The sequence below is a fragment of the Rhamphochromis sp. 'chilingali' genome (assembly GCF_963969265.1).
Source record: "Rhamphochromis sp. 'chilingali' genome assembly, chromosome: 6".
NCBI classification, from domain to species: Eukaryota; Metazoa; Chordata; class Actinopteri; order Cichliformes; family Cichlidae; genus Rhamphochromis; species Rhamphochromis sp. 'chilingali'.
In genome coordinates this window covers 1,278,664-1,297,956 of record NC_137933.1, presented here as the reverse complement: position 1 = coordinate 1,297,956, position 19,293 = coordinate 1,278,664, and the positions used below count along the sequence as shown (strand labels likewise).

Below are 19,293 nucleotides of genomic sequence, written 5' to 3'. Positions count from 1 at the left end.
GGAGCTCGAGAAGATGTAGAGGTGAAGGCAACCGTGGTAGTCGGCACACTCAGGGCCGTGACCTCCTAACTGGGCAAGTGGATCCCCTGGTGAGATCCTCCCCATTTTTATTTTCTAAAAGACTCAAGTCGTTGGGTATAAGAACCTGATGAGCTTTCTGTAATAAAAATATGTGTGTGGTAAGAGTGAGTGGAAGGTGTTCCGGTTTAAAGAAACAGAATTTTGTTCTTTGACTAAATAAACGAGCCACATGGCAGTCGTGTTAATGGAAAGAATGTTGCTTCCATCACTTCTGAAATTGTCTTTTGAAGGATGGTCTCTAATTAGGCTTCCTGGATTTTTTCTGTTTGTTTTTTTTGACCACAGTGAAATGTTTTCCAAGTTCTTTGTCTTTTGAGTTTTAGCTATAAAAAAGAAGAACAGAAACTTTACTCCAGACAGACGTGTCAGTCAATGTAAGTCTGTCAGACTAGTGACCCCAGCAACAGCAGAGCTGCGTATGGTGTGTTGATTCCAGGTTTAGTTAGAGCCCAAGATCTTTAACAAATGTATGTGGCTTGGTGGATGAATTGATCTTATATAATAAACTGACATCTACCATGAAAAAAAATCCAGTAGTAGTGATTATTGATATTAAACTAATAGAATAGATACACCTGTGACACATCGGTATTCATTCTCTGTTTTACAAATCAAATCTTCAGGTTATTTTGTCATTTTTATGCTGTCAGTTATTATGTCTTTGCTTGTGTGCTGTATTCTACAGGCTCGGGCCCCTAACTCTGCAGTGATTGTAGTGGGAACACATCTGGATCTTATTGATACCAAGTTTCGTACGGAGAGACTGGCGACACTGAGGGCTTACGTTTTGGCTCTGTGTCGATCCCCATCAGGGACTCGAGCTGCTGGTTACCCTGATATCACCTACAAACACTTGCAGTAAGTACACATTTAACTTTTCTATTGCTTATTAACATTCGACTTCCATGCCAATATTGTTTTTGCTCTGTTTACTTCGTGCAAATTACAGACCATCTTACAGATCATCTCTTTTCGGAGTATTTATTCTTTTGTGTGTTTGTATACGCGTGCGTGCTTTTCTTGGTTTTCAGTGAAGTGTCCTGTAAAACTCTGGAGGGATTTGATGGTCTAAAGATGCTGATCTACCAAGTGGTTCTCTCCATGAAAGATAACAGCAGCTTAGCCTGTGGTGGCAAACTGCTAGGCAGACTGGTAAGCAAGCTAATGGTAAATGGCCTGTATTTATATAGCGCTTTACACATCCAGTCATCCACCCATTCACACACACATCCACACACTGGTGATGGCAGCTACATTGCAGCCACAGCCACCCTGGGGCGCACTGACAGAGCGAGGCTGCCGGACACTGGCGCCACCGGGCCCTCTGACCACCACCAGCAGGCAACGGGTGAAGTGTCTTGCCCAAGGACACAACGACCGAGACTGTCCGAGCCGGGGCTCGAACCGGCAACCTTCCAATTACAAGGCGAACGCCCAACTCTTGAGCCACGATCAATTATAATCATGTACATGCAGAGACAGTGTTGCACTTTGACCCTTCAGAAATAGTGTTTGCTTTCTGTATAAATGTATAAAGTGTTTTTAAGAGTTATTTTAAATGACCTAGCAGTGGGAGACTGATATAGTAATCTTTATAACCATGTGTTTTGTCAGCAAACTCTATGCAGAAGTTTTAATTATTTATTCACTTATAATAAACATTATCTCCCAACCTTAAGCGCAAGTTCTTGTGAGTGCGATAACCGGTGAAGGAAGTCACCTAGAATTTTCAAATTGATACCATCGTTGTGTCTACTAGGAGACTGAGGGGGTAGCACAGGTGGTGCCAGTATTGTATACAGTGGGGCAAAAAAGTATTTAGTCAGCCACCGATTGTGCAAGTTCCCCCACTTAAAATGATGACAGAGGTCAGTAATTTGCACCAGAGGTACACTTCAACTGTGAGAGACAGAATGTGAAAAAAAATCCATGAATCCACATGGTAGGATTTGTAAAGAATTTATTGGTAAATCAGGGTGGAAAATAAGTATTTGGTCACCTCAAACAAGGAAAATCTCTGGCTCTCACAGACCTGTAACGTCTTCTGTAAGAAGCTTTTCTGTCCCCCACTCGTTACCTGTATGAATGGCACCTGTTTGAACTCATCATCTGTATAAAAGACACCTGTCCACAGCCTCAAACAGTCAGACTCCAAACTCCGCCATGGCAAAGACCAAAGAGCTTTCGAAGGACACCAGGAAAAGTATTGTAGACCTGCACCAGACTGGGAAGAGTGAATCTACAATAGGCAAGCAGCTTGGTGTGAAAAAATCAACTGTGGGAGCAATCATCAGAAAATGGAAGACATACAAGACCACTGATAATCTCCCTCCATCTGGGGCTCCACACAAGATCTCATCCCGTGGGGTCAAAATGATCATGAGAACGGTGAGCAAAGATCCCAGAACCACACGGGGGGACCTGGTGAATGACCTGCAGAGAGCTGGGACCAAAGTAACAAAGGTCACCATCAGTAACACACTACAACGGCAGGGAATCAAATCCCGCAGTGCCAGACGTGTTCCGCTGCTGAAGCCAGTGCATGTCCAGGCCCGTCTGAAGTTTGCCAGAGAGCACATGGATGATACAGCAGAGGATTGGGAGAATGTCATGTGGTCAGATGAAACCAAAGTAGAACTTTTTGGTATAAACTCAACTCGTCGTGTTTGGAGGAAGAAGAATACCGAGTTGCATCCCAAGAACACCATACCTACTGTGAAGCATGGGGGTGGAAACATCATGCTATGGGGCTGTTTTTCTGCCAAGGGGACAGGACGACTGATCCGTGTTAAGGACAGAATGAATGGGGCCATGTATCGTGAGATTTTGAGCCAAAACCTCCTTCCATCAGTGAGAACTTTGAAGATGAAACGAGGCTGGGTCTTCCAACATGACAATGATCCAAAACACACCGCCCGGGCAACAAAGGAGTGGCTCCGTAAGAAGCATTTGAAAGTCCTGGAGTGGCCTAGCCAGTCTCCAGACCTCAACCCCATAGAAAATCTGTGGCGGGAGTTGAAAGTCCGTGTTGCTCGGCGACAGCCCCAAAACATCACTGCTCTCGAGAAGATCTGCATGGAGGAATGGGCCAAAATACCAGCTACTGTGTGTGCAAACCTGGTAAAGACCTATAGTAAACGTTTGACCTCTGTTATTGCCAACAAAGGTTATGTTACAAAGTATTGAGTTGTATTTTTGTTATTGACCAAATACTTATTTTCCACCCTGATTTACCAATAAATTCTTTACAAATCCTACCATGTGGATTCATGGATTTTTTTTTCACATTCTGTCTCTCACAGTTGAAGTGTACCTCTGGTGCAAATTACTGACCTCTGTCATCATTTTAGGTGGGGGAACTTGCACAATCGGTGGCTGACTAAATACTTTTTTGCCCCACTGTAAATACAGGCCTCTGTATAAACTTTTTATGACAATTTTAAAGTGATAGCATAGGGTTCTTATTTTACTTGAAAGCAAAGTAAATTTGTACCACTGTTGTCTCCTCCAGATTCCCAGAAGCTACCTGGCACTCCAGGAAATAGTCATAGCCGAGAAGGAGAGGCGACATTCCGAAGGAGAGGTCCAGTACCTAACTGATGCACAGCTAAATGACATCATTGAACAAAACCCAGGAAGTGACATCAGAGATTACGAAGACCTGCAGACTGGTATTATGACAGCAAGCATTTGAAATGTGGAAATCGTTTATGAAAATTCGTACATTTACATTCTTTATTTGGGACATTTTTCCATGTAATGTGATGAGCCAATACAGAGTCACCAGTCAGTGAGTGGGTGGAAGGTGTCTCCTTCAAAGCCATTGAATAAAGTCAGCCAACAACAGTGAACATAACAGCTGTGTACATTACCATATCAATGTTTTTGGTAACATCTCCTAACATTAAGTTGCCACTTAAAGAGATTCCAAAGAAGTACTCCGTTTTAATGTACAAAACAAAGCCTTATATATTTTTCTGTGTGCATAAAACTAGAGATAATCCAGTTTATTTACATGGACACTTTGCTGCCACAACATTGGAAACAACTTTATTTATTTGTTTATTGAACCTTTTGACAAATGTAAAAAATAGATTAAATATTTTTGCACATATGAGTTTAAATTTGTATCATATTTGTTACCGCCAGCATTTTTTACAATTGATTTCTTGTTTTAAGGAGCAGAAAAATGACAATGATCATGTAGAGGTCTCAAAAACTTGTATCAAATATGATACACATACAGGATTATGCATTTAAGCAAGTGTCTATGAGGACGCCTTTGCTTTTAGAGCAAACCTCCAGAATCAATTAGCTCCTCAGTCCTTGAGTTCATTTTCACTGCTTTGTTGGTTTAAGAAAAATATGATTGTTTGGAACTTGTAACTTAGAAACTATGATCCTTAAGTGTGGTGTATGTTGTCAACATATAGAAGTACTGTATAAAGCTTTGAAATGTCACATTTGACCTTTTCAAGGACCGTACGTTATTCAGAAAGTCAAAGTGAGAATAATGCTATGCATAGATGCACAGAAACAGTTTCTTACTGCCATTGTTTGTACATATTGTACATATTTGAACATATTGGGATGTAGGGAAGACTAAATGGAGATTCTTATTATACGTAGATTTTATTTGATATTTTTTACCTTGGTCAAACTTTCATTAATTCTACTGCCTTTGCTTTCATTGGCAACATTTAGGAAACTCAGTTCTATTTGGTTTTATTTATATCGTGCCAAATCACAACAGCAGTTGTCTCACTGTGCTTTATATGGTTACATAAAGACAACAATGCAGAGAAAATCCCCAACACTTGAGGACAAAGACCCAGACAGAGTTTTAATTTATTTTAAAGCCTGATGCTCAAAAACCTGTTTTATTTGTTCTCATCAGTCGTCCGCCTGGGCCTTACTTAGAATGTCTCAGACTTTTTATCTGATTTAGTGCTCAGCTAAGATGCTTTTAAGGTGATTTTAACATCCATGAACATACTAAAATGTTCAGTTTCTATCTCAATGTCAGAACAAGATCTAGAACGTGATTAAAGTGGGTGGATTGTGAGTCTTTACCAGTAGGCAATACAGAGCTTAGATGGAGCCGATGGGTGAGGGGATTAGCTCAGTACCAACTACCTGGAAACCTTCCAGGTGTCTTCCCTGCCTCTGCAGATAGAACAGCCACACCTGTTAACAGCAGCTCCCCTCTAGATCAGTGCACTTAGTAACTAGTTGGGTTCAATTTAGTGGTTTGGAAAACGGAGCCCCAAGGGTCTAATACTTTCAAACAGCTGGAGTAACCTGTGAGAGCTGTTCATACTAATGTAGATTTTCATGTTTTTACCCTTACTGTTAAAGTGTGCTCAACTCTTTGGCTGATTAATAAGCTGGAGTGGAAGATTGCTGCCCCTTGTGCTCACTTCTGTGTGTTGGTGGTCTGGGAGCAGACACAGTGTCTATGGGGATGTGGTTTGGGGGTGTTACTGGTTCACTATAAATATCACATTCAAGCTTGCATCCCAATATAATGTGACCTCTAATCTTATTTTTACATTTCACATCTGCCTCCTTTCAAGTTGACTCAACAGGTCTTTAAAGAAAGTCTTAAAGGGAGATTTAATGAGCTGCCTAGTTCGTTAGAGATACACTGTAGTATAACGTTATATAGCAGTCTAGGCAGAGGTTTCCACTCTAAATGCTGCTTATTTGTGAAGCATCACCACATCGATGTGTTATTTCTTCATTGTTTCTTTCTTTTTCTCCTTTCTTCCCGACAACCAGCGATCGGTTTCTTGATAGAAACTGGAACCTTGCTCCACTTTCCTGACACCAGCCATGGGCTTTGCACTCTCTACTTCCTATGTCCCGTGTGGCTGTCGGAATGCTTGGAGAGGATCGTACACCTCAAATCCTCTCGATATATAGCAAGAAATGGAGTGATCCAAACTGAAGACCTCAGGGTGAGACTTGCCTTTCTGTTGTTTTGTGTGTTGAAACTGGTGTTTTGAAGTCATATCTATTGTGGTATCTGTTGTGCAGATGCTTTTGGTAGGAACAGGGTTCACACAGCAGACAGAGGAACAGTATTTCCAATTTCTGGCCAAGTTTGAGATTGCCCTGCCTGTGGCCAACAACAGGTAATTTCTTCTCTCTCTCTTTGCAGTAGTTACTCATTACAGGTCCTAAACAGCTCTGAGGAAACATTGTCAAATGGGCAGCAGGAGGATTGTATGATATACAACTTAAAATTATTATCCTCCTAGGACCTGCGTCCACATATGTGGACATCGGATTTTGGGTTGCCTAGACCAAAACACTAAATTTCGCTCTACAAGGGCCTGATATCCACTTACGAGGACGTTATACTACCACTGTCGTATCGTAATTTAAAGCTATTGTCCTCTTATGTGGATCTCATTTTTCTTCAAAACAAAAATCAGGTTAAAAAAAATCACATAATTCTTTGTTTTTACATTCATCAGGTTGCAACCAGAGAAATTAGAAAAGCTGCCATGAAAGAGTTCAGGTCTCAGGAGGTTAAAGGAAGATAAAGCAACTTGTGATGTGATTGACAAGTTGCTCCTCTATGAGAGTGCAGTGTGTCTCAGTACATTCTCATACACCGGGAATATTTGTTTTCCTTTTGACCTCTTACAGCTATCTGCTGCCCCATCTACTTCCCCCTAAGCCAGCCCTGGACATTCATGGCTTCCGCCAGCAGACCCACAACACCCTCAAACGCCTTTTCAAGATGAGCTTCGTTCCTGCTGGATTTTGGGAGCGTTTCATTGCCAGGATGCTTATAAGCCTCCAAGAAATGGACATGCAGGTAGTTTCTCTTCATTCTCCAATTTTAATTGAGAGTTTTTCACTTTCGTGGCCTAAAATGTTGCATCTATGCAGTCATTTGAAAGCAAAATAAAAAGCACCAGGAGCCGGCACAGCAGGAATTCTGTGATCTACAGCTTTACCGGATCACAACAGAGGAGCCGCTGTAGCACCTTTAGAGTCCGACGCAGCCAGACTATCTACTGGAAGGAAGGACTTCTCGTCACTTTCGATGGAGGTTACCTCAGGTAAGAGCTGGAGCCAGAAGATATGGTCATTCAAATATTCATTAGACAAATAATTAAGATTGGACGTACATGGTGGGAATTTTAAGGGCGTCGACCTTTTGCTGTAGTTTCTGAAATGATTCATTTGTAAACTCGGAAGTTCAAAGACAAATGTTTTATCAAATTTCTTTAACAATTACTGATATTATAGTCATCTCTATTATCATGCTTCTGTGTTATTGTCAATGTTCAGTGTTTTTTTTATTATTGTTATTTATAGCTGAGATTGTGTTCATATGTATCACAGTACGTCTGAGTGCTTTTAATAATCAAAGCAAGTGGAAAATAAGACTACACGCTGAAGGGATGTAAACATTTTCTGTTTAAAGAAACTCTGAAATGTGAGCCACTACTTTCATAAACATTGGCCTAAAATGGAGAATGTGCAAAGGACGAATATTCCAGCTTTGATGCTGATTTTGAGCAGTGAGACATGGAAAAGCCAGCGCCTCGTCTTCTCTGCTATTTGAATATCCTTTGAGTTGATGCAGATACTTGTTTATGTCTGTGCAGTGTGGAGTCATCGGATGTTAACTGGAAGAGGAAGAAGAGTGGAGGCATAAAAATTATCTGTCAGTCAGAGACCAGGGATTTCTCTGCTATGGCGTTCATCACAGACCATGTCAACTCTCTGATAGAGCAGTGGTTCCCAGGTCAGTACACTACGTGCTTTTTTGCAGTACCCTAGCAGAGCATCAGCTCACAGTATGTGAATCCCCTGTATCAAGCTGTACCTGGTAGCATTGAAAATACCCACTGAAAAAGGTCTGGGAGGTCTGGATTCACTTGGCTCGCTTGGGCACAGCCTGAGGAAATGATATGAATCCCCGTAGGCCCACCACTTGGGAAGGGCGGGGGCAGACATTAGGGTTGGGTATATTGTATGCTGGGTGGCAGACAAAGTTGAGGGTGGGGGTATGTTAACCATGCTCTAAGCTAATGGAGAAGGAATCTGAGCTAATATAGGAGGTGGAGCAATGCCACCTGGATATAGTTCAACTTTCTTTCACAGATATAGTATCATAGTAGACTGCTGTGGATCCAGTGTTAGTTGGGATACATCAAAGTGTGACTGGGTACATGAATGTTATAAAAGGGGTTTAGGTGGAGAATAAATATGCTGTATGAATGTATGTGATGGGTGAATGAGACGTGCTGTACGAGTTCTTTTATTTGCTTTTATCCAGGGGTCTTCAACCTGAAGTCAGTTATGGTAAATGGTAAATGGACTGTTTTTTTAGAGAGCTTTACTACTCTATTTGAGCACTCAGCTTTACACAACTTGGCTCATTCACTCATTCACACCCACTCATGAAACCTGAGTCTTCTAGTCTACATGTCGAAGTGTCTTTGGGCAAGACAGCAAAGTTGCCTTTGATGCATACATCGGGGTGTCAATTATTTTAGTCATCGAGCAGTCTATCAATTATTCCATAGATTAATCAAGTAATTGGATAAGAAACACTTTTGCCTTTTTCCGTCTATCCATCCATTCTCTTCCATTTATCCTTGTCATGGTCGCCGAGGGGCTGGAACCTATCGCAGCCACCATAAGGCAAGAGACCCTGCACAGGTCGCCAGTCTAACACATACAGGGAGTGCAGAATTATTAGGCAAGTTGTATCTTTGAGGAATAATTTTATTATTGAACAACAACCATGTTCTCAATGAACCCAAAAAACTCATTAATATCAAAGCTGAATGTTTTTGGAAGTAGTTTTTAGTTTGTTTTTAGTTTGAGCTATTTTAGGGGGATATCTGTGTGTGCAGGTGACTATTACTGTGCATAATTATTAGGCAACTTAACAAAAAACAAATATATACCCATTTCAATGATTTATTTTTACCAGTGACACCAATATAACATCTCCACATTCACAAATATACATTTCTGACATTCAAAAACAAAACAAAAACAAATCAGCGACCAATATAGCCACCTTTCTTTGCAAGGACACTCAAAAGCCTGCCATCCATGGATTCTGTCAGTGTTTTGATCTGTTCACCATCAACATTGCATGCAGCAGCAACCACAGCCTCCCAGACACTGTTCAGAGAGGTGTACTGTTTTCCCTCCTTGTAAATCTCACATTTGATGATGGACCACAGGTTCTCAATGGGGTTCAGATCAGGTGAACAAGGAGGCCATGTCATTAGTTTTTCTTCTTTTATACCCTTTCTTGCCAGCCACGCTGTGGAGTACTTGGACGCGTGTGATGGAGCATTGTCCTGCATGAAAATCATGTTTTTCTTGAAGGATGCAGACTTCTTCCTGTACCACTGCTTGAAGAAGGTGTCTTCCAGAAACTGGCAGTAGGACTGGGAGTTGAGCTTGACTCCATCCTCAACCCGAAAAGGCCCCACAAGCTCATCTTTGATGATACCAGCCCAAACCAGTACTCCACCTCCACCTTGCTGGCGTCTGAGTCGGACTGGAGCTCTCTGCCCTTTACCAATCCAGCCACGGGCCCATCCATCTGGCCCATCAAGACTCACTCTCATTTCATCAGTCCATAAAACCTTAGAAAAATCAGTCTTGAGATATTTCTTGGCCCAGTCTTGACGTTTCAGCTTGTGTGTCTTGTTCAGTGGTGGTCGTCTTTCAGCCTTTCTTACCTTGGCCATGTCTCTGAGTATTGCACACCTTGTGCTTTTGGGCACTCCAGTGATGTTGCAGCTCTGAAATATGGCCAAACTGGTGGCAAGTGGCATCTTGGCAGCTGCACGCTTGACTTTTCTCAGTTCATGGGCAGTTATTTTACGCCTTGGTTTTTCCACACGCTTCTTGCGACCCTGTTGACTATTTTGAATGAAACCCTTGATTGTTCGATGATCACGCTTCAGAAGCTTTGCAATTTTGAGACTGCTGCATCCCTCTGCAAGATATCTCACTATTTTTGACTTTTCTGAGCCTGTCAAGTCCTTCTTTTGACCCGTTTTGCCAAAGGAAAGGACGTTGCCTAATAATTATGCACACCTGATATAGGGTGTTGATGTCATTAGACCACACCCCTTCTCATTACAGAGATGCACATCACCTAATATGCTTAATTGGTAGTAGGCTTTCGAGCCTATACAGCTTGGAGTAAGACAACAGGCATGAAGAGGATGATGTGGACAAAATACTCATTTGACTAATAATTCTGCACTCCCTGTAGAGACAGACAACCACTCACACTCACATTCATGCAAACTCCACGCAGGAAGTCCCCGGCCAGGTGATGGAATCAAACTCAGGCAACAGTGCTAACTACTGTGCCACCGTGCTCCCCTTTTGTCTTTTTAAAGCGCCATAATAAATATTTAAAAGAGGAATGAGCTGTTCATTGGCTTCCATTTTAGAAACTGCAGTGACTGAAATTTTTACTGCATACTACATCTGTTCCCAAAAAATCTTTTATTGTATTCACGTGGCAAAATTTGTAATTTTAATTATAATGTTATATTTTCTTAAATATAGGCTTTCTGACATTAATAACAGGCAAGTTTTTGTGCTGCTGAAAACAAGACATTATGATGGTGTAGATGTTAATTAATATTAATAATGTCCAACCTAATAACTGTCAGTGGCTCAGTTTTACTGGCCCATGTGCATTATTGGCTTTTATTTTTTTATATTTTTAAATATTAATGCAATTTCATTGATCCAATATTTTATATTAATTCACTTTCAATCTGAAAATCTTACTAAAGCCTTGAAATGAACATGGTCTAGTCCATCTTATGTTCTGCTTAAGACTCAGCCCTGTTTGCTACACATATCGCTTCTATGTCAAATAGGACGGTTGCTGTCAGTATTCAGAAAGCTGTGTAATTTGAACATGGTCCATCTATCCATCCTCATCCGCTTTATCCGAGGCCGGGTCGCGGGGGCAGCAGCCCAAGCAGAGAAGCCCAGACCTCCCTCTCCCCAGCCACCTCCTCTAACTTATCCGGGGGAACGCCAAGGTGTTCCCAGGCCAGCCGAGAGATATAATCTCTCCAGCGTGTCCTGGGTCTGCCCTGGGGTCTCCTCCTGGTGGGACATGCCCGGAACACCTCACCCAGGAGGCGCCCAGGGGGCATCCTTAGATGCACGGACCACCTCAGCTGGCTCCTTTCAATGTGGAGGAGCAGCGGCTCTACTCTGAGCCCCTCCCGGATGGCTGAACTTCTCACCCTATCTCTAAGGGAGAGGCCAGCCACCCTTCGGAGGAGGCTCATTTCTGCCGCTTGTATCCACGATCTCGTTCTTTCGGTCACTACCCACAGCTCGTGGCCATAGGTGAGAGTAGGGACGTAGATCGACCGGTAAATTGAGAGCTTCGCTTTTACACTCAGCTCCCTCTTCACCACGACGGACCGGTGCAGCGTCCGCATTACTGCAGCCGCAGCACCAATCCGCCTGTCGATCTCCTGCTCCCTTCTCCCATCACTCGCGAACAAGACCCCGAGATACTTGAACTCCTCCACTTGGGGCAGGAACTCGTCCCTGACCCGGAGTGGGCACTCCACCCAGAACCATGGCCTCAGATTTGGAGGTGCTGATCCTCATTCCCGCTGCTTCACACTCGGCTGCGAACCGCTCCAGTGTGAGCTGGAGGCCATCACCCGATGAAGCCAACAGAACCACATCATCTGCAAAAATCAGAGATGAGATTCTGAGGCCACCAAAGCGAAAGCCCTCCGCCACTTGGCTGCGCCTAGAAATCCTGTCCATAAAAATTATGAACAGAACCGGAGACAAAGGGCAGCCCTGGCGGAGCCCATCACCCACCGGGAACGAGTCCGACTTATTGCCGGCAATGCGAACCAAGCTCTTGCAACGGTTGTATAGGGATCGAATGGCCCGTAGCAATGGGCCGAACACCCCATATTCCCGTAACACCTCCCACAGGACACCCCGAGGGACACGGTCGAATGCCTTCTCCAAGTCCACAAAACACATGTAGACTGGTTGGGCAAACTCCCATGCACCCTCAAGTATCCTCGAGAGGATAAAGAGCTGGTCCAGTGTTCCGCGACCAGGACGAAATTGTTCCTCCTGTATCCGAGGTTCGACTAGCGGACGAACTCTCCTTTCCAGCACCCTGGCATAGACTTTCCCAGGGAGGCTGAGGAGTGTGATCCCCCTGTAGTTTGAATACACCCTCCGGTCCCCCTTCTTAAAGATGGGGACCACCACCCCGGTCTGCCAGTCCAGGGGTACTGCCCCTGATCTCGACGCAACATTGTAGAGGCATGTCAACCAGGACAGCCCTACAACATTCAGAGCCTTCAGGAACTCTGGGCGGACCTCATCCACACCAGGGGCTCTGCCACCGAGGAGTTGTTTAACTGCCTCAGTGACCTCGCCCCTGGAAATTGGCGGGTCATCCCCCTCATCCCTCGGACTTTGAACATGGTATCAGATTAATTTAACAGTTCATCTGCATGTTTTAATCCAACTTCTGGAGGCTTACGGCAGACCTTTCACTATGTAAAACAAGCAGTGATGATGGAGCAGCTACAAAGTTTGCTTTCTTCACGTCAATGAATGAGTCACGCTCGCTTTTTCCCTGTAAAGTTTTTAGTGGTGAGCACAAGAACAGCGTTGCTTTTTTGGATGCTTGAAACATGTTTTCTTTATCTCAACGGGAGCTCACCATCTCAGTAACAGGTTCGCCTCTTTGCTCTTTGTCAGAACAGAGTGTTAGTGCCGCAGACTCCAGCTCCTCGTCAAACTGTGTGTGCCATGCTGATTGTCACTGGTTCTGCTGTGTTTTTCTTTTTCTTTCAAACTGGGAACTGCGTGGGCTTCATGTTGTCAAACTTTTCATTCATAGGCTGATCCTGAATATGTTTGTACATATGTACGTAATACGTTATCGCAAATGAAGATGAAAGGCTCGCATCTGCATGGTTTAACACATCGGTGTGCTACAGAGCCTTGTCTCAAGAATTTTTTGTAATCGAATTATTCAAATTACTTGTGTCAGTGCAGCCCCTTAAAGAGTAAAAGTGTTTTGTGAATCCATGTGTGAATGGATGAAAGTGCTTTCAGTACTCTGTGTTGTGCATCAACTCTGATTTTCAGCCCTCTGCTACATCTGTACATAAAGTGAACATACTTTTTTTTTTACTTTCTTCTAGCTTTGACTGGCAGTGAAAGTGATGGGAGTCTTCTTGTAGAGCAGTATGCCCCTTGTTCTCTCTGTGCCTCCCTGGGCCAAAAGAATCAGGTTGAGTTCCCAGCCAATGAACACAGCAAGGATGGAGATGGTGTAAAATGTGAAGATGACAAAGGAAGAGAAGCAGGGGTCTATTATTTTAACATGGAGGACTGCGTACTGGCTGCAGTGGAGAAGGAACACATCGTGTGTCCTCTGCATCCCGATCAGCCAGTTCCTCTTCAAGAGCTGGTCCCAGAACTCTTCATGACTGACTTCCCTGCACGGTAAACTCTAAAATTTCATAGATTGTTTAGACTGAAACATATGAAATCTTACTCTGCTGGTTAATTGTGAGCTTGACTTTAAAGTTCCTCATCATTTAATTTCAAAGAAAAACATAGGCGTAAGGCAAGATAGCAGGACAGAAATCAAGGTCCGAGGGTAAAAGCCCTTCTTTAAGAAACTCTTAACTTTAATATGTTGTATGGTTAATATGTACACATAATAAATTATCATTTGTTTCTTTTTTTCTGGATGCCTTGTGAGCCAGATGTTTGATAGTAGTTTTGCATTATATAGTGTAGAATTCAAACCATATTTTGCTGGAGACACTAGAGAAAAACAACAAGAAAGTTGATTTTATTATTTTCTAAGTTATAATTAGAATACCACCTAGAAACTCCAGCATTTGAATGGAAATAGCATTTTCTTCGTTTTTGTGATTATAAAGTGCTTGTAGTAAAATGTTCTACATGCTTTATTTTGCATTATAGTGAAATATGACTATACACCATTCAGAAATTGTCACTAGTTGCCTTTTGCTATATGAAGTCGTTTTATTATTACACTAATTGAAAGTGGGTTCTGCAGCAGGAAACGAATCACAACACACCAACACACTACCTCTAAATAGCTTAAGAAAAACAAAATGAACACTTTGGAGTGTCCTTGTCAAAGTCCTGACCTGAGTCTGATTGAGATGCTGTAGTATGACCTTCATGCTTGAAAACCTGTCAGTTTATCGCAAATGCTTGATTGGAGTTGTTTGTTCTAACAGTGGCCCAACAAGTTATTAGGTTTAGGGGGCAATCATTTTTTCACACAGGGCATATAGGTTTTTCTGCATGCAACATTGAAGCAGCTCAGAGCCTAAGAATTTCACTCATGTGCCATTGTTACTTATATATGACAAATAAACGAACAGGGCAACAGCTAGTGGTGCAAGCAGTGGGATTGTCTGGAAAGACGAGGCTTGTCATCACTGGAAACTATCTCAATGCAGAGAGCTATCGAGATGAGATTTTGGAATACGTGGCAATCCTATGGCACCACAGTCTGGAATCAAACTCCATCTTCCACGATGACAGCGTTCAACCAAGCAGAGCAAGTTTTATTAGAGACTACTACCAGAATTTGGGAGTGGAAAGGATGGAATGGCCTGCCTGCAGACATGACCTCAACCCCATTTAAAACTTGTAGGATCAGCCTGGGTGTGCTTGCTGTTCATACAGAGTGACCAACAACACCACACTGGCTGACTTGTGACAAATGCTGGTTGAATAATGGGATACCAGGTTGCTGTGGCCGTGTGGTTTTTCCATGTGCTACTGAGGCGCCTGTTTGAGGCGCCTGCCCTCCCTGGGGCCAGCTCCCCCACTGACCCCAGTAAGCACCCCCACACTCCGCAACCCGCCAGGGAAAGGGGGCCCAGGCCCATCCGGACCGGGGCCCAGTTCAGCAGCGCCGCCCGGCCCCACAGAGCCCGGGACAGCCCACCCGACCCCACCACAGAGAAAACTGCACCCACCCCATCCACTCATCTTCCAGACTACACAAGACAATAGACGCCCAGGCTGAGATCTTCCTCCACCTCTCCTGTATCTCCCCCTCCTGCAGAGTGAGCTCCTGAAGAGAGGAGACCTCCTGCAAGATGTAACAACCTCCCCCACCAGTTGAAGAGCCCCCCAAGTGGCTCGATGCACCGGCGGCACCCTGCGCCAGGACTGGGCCCCCATACGCCCACCCGCCCACAACCCCGGCAACACACCAACCAGGACCCAAGCCCCCAAGGCCCAGCCAGGGCCCCAGCCCAGAGCCGGAGCGCCCCCAGAACCCCACGCCCATTCCGGACCCACCCAGGGGCAGCCAGGCTACCAGGTCAGTAACCCACGTCTGTCAGCACAGACCCTCCCCTAGCCCCGCTGCACGCAGCCGCGAGGAAACAGTCACCTAAGAGCCAACAGAGCCCTTAACAGGCCATGACCGCAACCCCGGGTTGAGCCCTCCAAGGAAGATGCTCCTGGGGAACCCCCCGACGCCCCAAGCCTGTCCCTACCCCCACACCAATCACAACAGCGAAGGTGGGACTAAACTATGTTTGAGCTGATAAATGGTAGGTTGAAATCTCTAGATTATTGCGAAGTGCTTGTTCTACATCTAGCCTTGGCTAGACACCCTAGACACCCTCTTAGACATCCTGAGATAAATTGAAGCCTGTTGGCTAAGAAGTAGTGCTGAAAGTTAGGCAGTTCTAATCCTCCTTTATCCTTGGTCCTTTGTAGTGTTTTTAAGCTTATACGTGGGGGTTTATTTTTCCAAAGGAATTTGGACATACATGAATCTAGAGATCTGAACCAATCTTGTGGCGGTTTAGTTGGGATCATTGAGAATAAATAATTTATTTTTGGTAAGACCATCATTTTTATAGCAGCAACCCTTCCCATGAGTGATATGGGTAGACATTTCCATCTAGCCAGATCATCTTCTACCTTCTTTAAAAGTGGGATATGGTTTAATTTAGTTAGATCTGCAAGCTTGGGAGAAACATTAATACCTAAATATTTTATATTTCCCGATTGCAGTGGTGTAGAAGAGGAATTATGGAGGGAGCAATTAATCGGTAGAACTGTAGATTTTGACCAGTTAATTGAGTAATCTGATATTCTTGCAAAAGAGTTTATCAATTCAATCACCCCAGAGATATTGGTTTGTGAGTTTTGGAGAAAAAGTAACACATCATCTGCATAAAGGCTGATTTTATGTTCTATATTCTTGCATTTTATGCCCTTAATTACTGAATTCTGTCTAATTGCTGCTGCTAGTGGTTCAATAAAAATTGCAAACAGTGAAGGGGAGAGTGGGCATCCCTGCCTGGTGCCCCTCAAGAGACAGAAGCTGGAGGATGTTTGGTCATTTGTTCTAACACAAGCTGTTGGGGAATTATATAATATTTTTAACCAGTTGATGAAAGAGGATCCAAAACCAAATTTGTGTAAAGTTGCAAATAGAAATTTCCAGTTAACTCTGTCACACGCTTTTTCTGCATCTAAAGAAAATATTGTAGTTTCAAGGTTTTTACTGCATGAGTAGTCTATCAAATGAAGTAATCTACGTGTATTTGTTGATGAGTGCCTACCTTTTATGAAACCAGTCTGGTCAGGATGAATTAAGAGGGGGGTTATTTTCTCTAATCTCTTTGAGAGAGCTTTGCAGATTATTTTAAGGTCTACATTTACATATCCAAAGAAAATAGTTGGTAGAGTGAAAAGAAAGAAAACACAAATAGATCAAAAACAGTGTTAAAGTACAGGGTAAATGATGATCACACAAAGAAATGAATCGAAAGCCATCAGAACACAAAGACAGCAATCTGGTAAAGGACCTCTAATGCAGAGCACATCAATTATACGTATTCATACTTGTGAACTGTCAGTACACTATCGTCTGATTGCTTAAAATATTTAAAGCAATGAAGTGTCACATGTGTATTGAAATGTGCATTTGTAATAATACTGTTGTTAATAACAATAATTCTTCTCTGTAGTACTTTTCATGATGTCTTTCCATTATAACTCTAACATGATGTAACTGCACATATACTAAATGGATATATAGCTGTTATGTTTTTTACCCCCAAAGTGAGCACTGTCCTCAAAAATCCATTATTGTTTTGGTTTCATTTACTTTGTTTCCCAATTCTGTGTAAGGACTAAGGTAGGCTCAATGTGACATGAGACATGAGACTGATTATCCAGGTGAGACAGTGTACAAGCAAATGTCAGGTTTGGGACTTGATGATTAACAATTGTTTGTGTGTGTGTGTGTGTGTGTGTGTGTGTGTGTGTGTGTGTGTGTGTGTGTGTGTGTTAGGCTCTTTTTGGAGAAGTCCCAGCTGGAGTATTCTGAGGAGGAAAATGACATCCTTGGCCAGGGTGGCAGTGGGACCATTATCTATCGAGCCCGATATAGTAACCAGCCAGTAGCTATCAAACGCTTCCACTTCAAGAAGTGTCAACACCAGGCAATCAGCGAGACAGGTAGAGAAGCATTTCAGAGTTTTGAGTATATAGATTTTAACAAAATAAAAACATCTGAAATCTTACACTGAATATTTGGAAAGCAGATGATGGAAAATATTGCTGGACACCCCATGACATGATCCTGTCACAATACTTCACTCACGATAAAATGTTTTTGCCATTTTTAACACATTGTTTTGCTTCAAAATGGGATTTTCATGCATTCCAACACTATCACTAAAACCTGGTATTAGTGTTGGCATGAGACAGTTTTCTATCAGGCTGATGTCAGTCTGCAGCTGAATGGGCTGGTAAGTTGGCAATTACATGCAATTTTCTTCTGATAATACAGTAATTATCTGTGATCATTTCAGAGACAGAAGTTCACATTTAACTATTAAATTTGCACTCAGCAGCATACTTGCTTTATGGGAATGTAATCAAAATACAAACAGCTGGCACCCAGTTAGTTGAGTAGGGATGGGTATCGTTTAGGTTTTATCCGATACCGGTACCAAACCGGTACTTTTGAAACAGTGCCGGTGCTCAAACGGTGCTCGAACCGGTGCTTAAAGAATGGAGAACACAAAATTGGTCCAAAAACCTCTCATGTTCAGCTGTTTTTTGTAAAAAGATAACAATGTTAGCCTTTTCTGCAGCTATGGGGCATATATGGTATCACTCTTGGCTGGAAGCAGTGGTTAAACAATGGAAAAAACACAAACTTTGTCCTAAACCTCTCATGTTTAACTGTTTTCCACTTTTTCTTTGGTCATTTTAGCCTTTTTGGCCAGGGTGAAGGGAGCATCTGCCATCAAACAAGAGGACAGCCGCATGTAGCTATGATGATGTTTGCTAGTTCACCTTACATGCATTAATGTAATAACGTGGTTAGCCTACTCAACGTAAATCACACACGAACAACATTAAGCTACTCACGCAGAGAAGCTGCTGCTGCCATCATCATCATTCCTGCTACACTGGCAGGGCTAGGGGCCAGGACTCTCCTCTTCGTGTTTTTGGGGGATGTTGCATAACAGGCAACCCACCCGCAGTAGATGTGCTCGGTGTGAGGTCTCGCAGCAAGCTATCAAATACGGCGCATTTCTGGGCTTTTAAAAAAAACGCTATGCGTCGCCAGGTGTTTCATCGGATTCGAGGTGTTGCCTCCTTTGACAGTATCACAGTATCAGCTTAAAGCACTTGTTGCTGCTGAGTTTGCATCTTTTGCTGTGAAGTAGAGCCAGACTTTGACCGCTTCACCTTGGGCATTTTTAATCTGTAGCTCTGCTCTAAAAGAACGTACGTACCTGGCCCCGCCTACTATCCTCGGAAACGTAAAATGATTGGCTAGAATCTAAAGTGTATCACAGGTCAGGAAAAAAAAGCACCGAAATGTGCGCTGCTTTTCGGTCTGGTTACTACAGTTTATGTCAGAACCGTACCGGTACCCATCCTTATAGTTGAGTCACTTTGAGTTATGCTAATTCAAAAAAACTCATAGAGATTGATCATGTTTGCCACCTGTCTGCCTTCTGAGGGCAGGGATAGCTCAGTAGGTAGAGTGGTTGCCCCATGATCGGAAGGTCGGGGGTTCGATTCCCCTTAACAGCTACCCTGAGGTACCCCTGAGCAAGGTACCGTCCCTACACACTGCTCCCCGGGCGC

The 19,293-nt window shown here is 43.2% G+C and overlaps 1 protein-coding gene across 2 annotated transcripts in view; it reads left to right on the top strand.

Annotated features, from left to right (window-relative positions):
- The window catches only part of lrrk1 (leucine-rich repeat kinase 1), an 86,876-nt gene that overhangs the window by 40,267 nt on the left and 27,316 nt on the right, over nt 1-19,293 (top strand). For both annotated transcript variants that reach the window (XM_080884373.1, XM_080884374.1), the window contains 10 exons: nt 767-939; nt 1,113-1,233; nt 3,593-3,752; nt 5,863-6,041; nt 6,121-6,218; nt 6,739-6,910; nt 6,985-7,157; nt 7,710-7,849; nt 13,308-13,611; nt 17,477-17,643. In XM_080884373.1, coding sequence (XP_080740499.1) covers nt 767-939; nt 1,113-1,233; nt 3,593-3,752; nt 5,863-6,041; nt 6,121-6,218; nt 6,739-6,910; nt 6,985-7,157; nt 7,710-7,849; nt 13,308-13,611; nt 17,477-17,643 — 1,687 coding nt within the window. The remainder of the gene's footprint in view (nt 1-766; nt 940-1,112; nt 1,234-3,592; nt 3,753-5,862; nt 6,042-6,120; nt 6,219-6,738; nt 6,911-6,984; nt 7,158-7,709; nt 7,850-13,307; nt 13,612-17,476; nt 17,644-19,293) is intronic.